The following is a 5446-nucleotide window of genomic DNA, read 5'->3' as shown; positions in this document are numbered from 1 at the left end:
GCAATGAAGGGGTATTGGTGGGAATGGGTGGATATTGGTGGGAATGGGTAGGAATTAGTGGAAATGGGTTGGGATGAATGGGTATTGTTGGGAATGGGTAGGAATTAGTGGGAATGGGTTGGGATGACTGGGTATTGTTGGGAATGGGTAGGAATTAGTGGGAATGGGTGGGAATTGGTGCGAATGGGTGGGTAGTGGTGGGAATGGATTGGAATGAATGGGTATTAGTTGATATGTGTGGGTATTGCGTTTTCTCTTTCCTTGGCGATTTCCATGTCTGTTGCATTTGTAAGGCTCGTACAGATAGTTGTGGGCAGTAGGCGTTGTCTCTTTCCTTGGCGCTTTGCATAGTTGTGACGGCAGTCTTATTTGCATATATGTGACCGGAGACATGCGACCTCTGCCCTTTGATTTGACCCCCAGCGGAGGTCATGGAACTGCAGGCGGCGAACAGGAAGTGCCGGTAACATATCAAGGCGCAAATTCCCGCCGGCCGAAAAAGCGACGTGTGTTACGCTGGTGTGTTACGCCGAATGGCAGTTATACCGGCTATATAGATACAGATACAGAATCCAACTTATACAGTATGAACACCGATGTATTCCTCTACTATTCACCACAGATTCCACCTCGCTGTCGTGCACGGAAGAATAAATACGGCCTTTGCAAGTACCGCGATGCACTATTTTAACCCGAACTACTTTTGGGGACGGGGGTCGCGGATAAATACTGTGTTATGAGACCTTGTGTGATTTCTTGTAATAGTACTATAGGGTATTTGTAAAGCCGTCCTAATATGTAAGATAGACTTGACACGCCACAAGTCTAACAAGATACACCAAGCCGTTATAAAACTGACTTTTTGTCGTATAGGGTAAAGCCTGAAAGTGACAGTAACAAAAAAATCATGGTCTTTAAAGGTCTTGTTAAAATATTTTTCTTCCTCCAGGAACACAAGAAGATCCTGTTCTACCATCCTCCTGATGTCCTCCTCGACAACAAGATCAAACAGATGGGTTTGTGTGAGGCTATAGTCACATTTACACAGTAAGTGTAAACAGTCATGATCCATCAATAATGTTATCATACATGCTTTTCATTTTATGTCATCTGTGCCAAGGATAACCAGTTCTTTAAGAGTTGTAATTTATAACAATACAAAAAATTGCTGAACATTATTAGCCTGGAGTCCACCTTTGCTTTGGCCAGCTCCCGAGGTCACTACCCTAGCAGGGTATCGACCAAGACTGGACTCCAGGCTACTGCCAACGTTGGCAGGGTAGCGACTATTGGGAATGGACCAAAGCGAACAAGGCTTGACTCCAGGCTACTGCCAACGTTGGCAGGGTAGCCACCTTTGGAATCAGACCAAAGCAAACAAGGCTGGACTCCAGGCTAGAACATGACGGCAGGTTACACCAATGAAGTTGGTAGAACTTTCAGAATTCTGAAGATATAGAGGCCTAGTTTTTTGTTGCAATCATTTGACAAATTCAGCTTATTCAAAGTTATTGCAACAAAAAGTACTGAAAGGTAGGTTTTATTATATAAAACAATTTATCTTACCAAGGAGGTTATATCACATGTACTTGCTCCCAGCCGAGAATTGTTTTTAACCTGTATGAGTAATTCTTTCCCAGCACGTTTTCCCCTGATCATGCCTGTGAGGCTTTACACACCCAGAAGACGAGACAGCTGTTCTATCAGCCAGAGAAGGACTTCTGGATGATCATGGTCTGTAGACGTAATGTACATTTCTTTAGATACACATGGTACCAAGTATCTTTTGAAGGTTTTTCTTTGCTTGTTTTGCATACCCTGTAAACCGCCTTATGTTGTAACACATCAGATTTGTGTTGAACAGAACAAGTTGCAGTCCTGCACCTTGTACTTAACAGTACAAAGTGAAAAGAGAGTCAATTCCTATGGTGTTGCTATTGAGTTCTATTGTCCTTTCTTTACACTGTTTTATAAGGTGTACTTGCATGAGTATCATATAAGGAAAACATACACGGGTTTTCACTGCTCAGCTATGTCACTATTCCTGTGCCTGTGTTACAGACTGTGACAATCCCCTGCAATGAGAAGACAGGAAAAGATGGTCAGGCATACATAGAGTATCACGATGAAGATGTACAGGTGAGAAAGCTATATAAACTATGTTCAATGATGAAAATACAGTCATATAGTAATGTACACTGTAATCATAACATCACAAACAGAGATGTAGCAAAGCTACCCATGATAATATACTTACTTGGCAGTGTTGGTAGACAATGCACTCAGATCTCAAACAAATAATGTCTTTATTGCTTCTTCTCACACAGGATTCTGTATTTGATGCAGTACTTAAGACGTCTTACAAAATGTTCAGGGTAAGGCCATTCCATACAATTCTGGAGAAGTTAGGACTTGCTGGAGACTTACTTTTATACCAATACATTGGTCTATTCTATTTGGAGTATCAGACTTAAGTTACAGTTAGTTATGTGGATGTATTTGTATGTTTAAATAACATGAATTTTTTTGTGTTTGCAGCTTTTCATGGGTACCTTTAGTAGAATACTGGAGAGATTCAATGTGGAGGTCTTGAAGCAGAGATTAGAACACTTCTTTCTCAGAGTGAGTATTGGCTATAGAAATTCTGTATGTCATCTTGAAATTATGTTATTCATAGTTTTGAATTCGTTTGACCACCTAATTTCTTACGGTTTAAACAAAGTGCCTTTATTTTTCTCAGTACCTAGGAACCTTGAGACTAGCAACAAGTGACATTCTGGATGTATTCAATGGTAAGTATATCTTACATTTATTCTATTATATAATACATCAGCATTTTTACAGGCCCTAGAACCCCATTCAAATTGTGCAAATGATCGCCTTTCCAACTTTTTTGTTTCTTCCTTCCTTCTTCCATGTCTGCTGTAGGAATCCACTTCCTTCCTTTGGACAAAAACATGTACCTGAGGATACAGTGTTTTATCAACCTGACAGAGGCAACATTTGGGTAAGTTTCATCATCTTTATACTACTGAAAATGCATTTAAGTTTGTGGGGATTTAATTTTGCGGTAGTGCACTGTAGTCTCTTACTGTCATTGAAAAATGTTCGTGGTGGTTTTAAGTTTGCGGTGAAGCGGTCACCACAAAAACTGCGAACATTAAACTTCGCAGTTTCTGCATTTACAGTATTTATTATCAGGCTTTATTCTTTTAGACAGAATACATTCAAAAGTCTTGATGGTATATTTTAGTATTTTTACCTATGTTTTCCAGCCAGGTGAAATATACTGCATTCCTGTACAATGACCAGCTGGTTTGGTAAGTACACAGCTTCAATAGGTTTACTATATGTGATGAAACTTATGAAGTCTAATAAAATCTGTACATGTCAAGGTTATAACTAAGCAACTTTCATTGATATTATATTAACAGGACAGATATAGATGAATCTTGTTTTCTTCCTCCCATAGGTCTGGTTTAGAGCAGGATGACATGAGGATCCTGTACAAATATCTGACAACCAGCCTCTTCCCCTCAGCACTGGAATCAGAGGTACATGTACTTATTCAATGACTGTAGCAAGTAATGACAGCTTTAGCTTTTTAAACTGTCCACAAGAACATCCCTGCTGGCACAGGTTTTGCAATGCCATTTCGTTGAGTGTGATAGGGGAAAGTATTAGTACATTGTACATGTGTTGTTGTACTATTATTTAGGATGCAGTGACATCTTTCATGTCATCTCTTCAATTATAGTACTATATGTAATTTTGTATTTAAGATTATCTTATTTTCCAGCTGGGTGGAAAGGAGTCCCCCAAAGGTGCAGCCCCCACACCTGTAACTGGATCTGCTCACTATGGCAGGTGAGAGATTACTAGCTTTCAATGTGCACTTAAAAGTTTAGGTTCAAATATTGTGTTGTGTGGCATCGCTTTGTCTACCATGCCTATGTCAAAGAATTAAAGCAACCTACGGCCAATCTTATCCATAGACCATAGAAGTAAAAGCTTTGTGTTAGACTTTTGAGTTAGCATCCAAGTATGGACTGTGAACCAAGGCTATTATTTGGTACATTACACAATAAATGAACATGTTTGGAATATTTTACCCTGTTATGATTATACTATATGTAGAATAGATATGTTTGCAAACTAATAAAAGAATAATTGTTTAGCCAAAATAACTAATGTTAAGCATAAATGATAAGATAATTTTTCTTTACATAACAAATTGTGATTTTCATCATGTTCCAGATATATCACTGGCCCTCCTGACATGAAGGACCCCACCAACCTAGGCAAGGTGCCCAGGATATATGTCAACACGGAAACATCATATGAGGAGTTGTACCTTATTGTGTACAGGGTGAGTTCTAGAAACAGTACACCTTACATTCTATAGAAGACAGTAATGTGGTATGCAAAAGGTCATTTGTATTGCCTTATCCTTTGCGTGCATACCGAAGGGCACAAAAATTGTTACATGCATAACTAATTCTTCTAGTGACTCACCATATACTAGTATTCACTTTAGCTTATGATCATATTGATTGAAACTAATACATTTTTCGATGCACTATGTCTTCATATGTCTTGAAGTCTCCTTTACCATGTTTGCTGTTCTGTTGCAGGCTCTGAGTGCAACAATATGCCTGATGGTAGATGGTAAGTATTCATTGAAAACATCAGGCCAACAAACATTTCTAACTAGGGAATCTTTCTTTAGTTAATGCTGGCTCACAATTGTCATAAGCAGTTCTACATGACATTGTATACTGTTAAAACATTTTGAAATTTTGTTACGCTGTAGATATTGAAATGCTGACAAAATTTTGTACCATGAAACATTATGTACTTTTCCCCAGCTTCTGTTGCTCCTTCCTTTGACCTGTACCAGAAGTTGGATTCCTTCATCGGTCCACAACTCAGTAGTCTGGGGTCTGACATCTCCGAGCAGTATGCCAAGAAAGCAAGCAGGTAATGTACTCTTTTGTATCAAAATGTTAGTACTTTTCTTCAGGTTTTATCCATGCATGCAGCCATATGGTGTCATGGACTATTTCTATTATTGTCCAAGCAGAGGTTCAGCTTCATGAAGAAAATTGTACAAAGTAGAAATTACTACAAGTAGAAATTACTACAAATCTGCCTTAAAACTTGTCAAAAAACAACTGGAGCTGAACCTCTACTTGGAAAGTGTTGTTTTATCTACCTCTTGAATCATTATTGATGTCTTTGGTTTGGGTTATCAATAAAGGGTTAATGACCTGCCCCAAGGTGTATATGGTGTTGTAAGGCTATGAACACCGAATAAATCCAACAAGTCTAATGAAATTTAGAAACTTTCTATACATGTACATCATGGTCCATGTAGTTTTGATGTTAATCCTCCTGTGCCCCCCTCCCCACAGTTCTGATCCAGTGTTTAAATACATCTACTTTA

General features: G+C 38.8%; 1 protein-coding gene across 1 annotated transcript in view; it reads left to right on the top strand.

The window, feature by feature from the left end:
- The window catches only part of LOC118428432 (vacuolar fusion protein CCZ1 homolog), a gene marked incomplete at its 3' end in the record, with an annotated part of 9092 nt that extends 3646 nt beyond the window's left edge, over positions 1-5446 (top strand). The window contains 14 exon segments of the mRNA XM_035838491.1: positions 950-1047; positions 1641-1734; positions 2062-2139; positions 2328-2375; positions 2539-2622; positions 2741-2792; positions 2929-3007; positions 3276-3320; positions 3473-3554; positions 3800-3867; positions 4258-4369; positions 4635-4668; positions 4869-4980; positions 5415-5446. Of these exon segments, the coding sequence (XP_035694384.1) occupies positions 950-1047; positions 1641-1734; positions 2062-2139; positions 2328-2375; positions 2539-2622; positions 2741-2792; positions 2929-3007; positions 3276-3320; positions 3473-3554; positions 3800-3867; positions 4258-4369; positions 4635-4668; positions 4869-4980; positions 5415-5446 (1018 nt within the window).

Source organism: Branchiostoma floridae, chromosome 13, assembly GCF_000003815.2.
Source record: "Branchiostoma floridae strain S238N-H82 chromosome 13, Bfl_VNyyK, whole genome shotgun sequence".
NCBI lineage: Eukaryota > Metazoa > Chordata > Leptocardii > Amphioxiformes > Branchiostomatidae > Branchiostoma > Branchiostoma floridae.
Note: the sequence above shows the minus strand (reverse complement) of the source record. Positions and strands in the feature narration are given on the sequence as shown.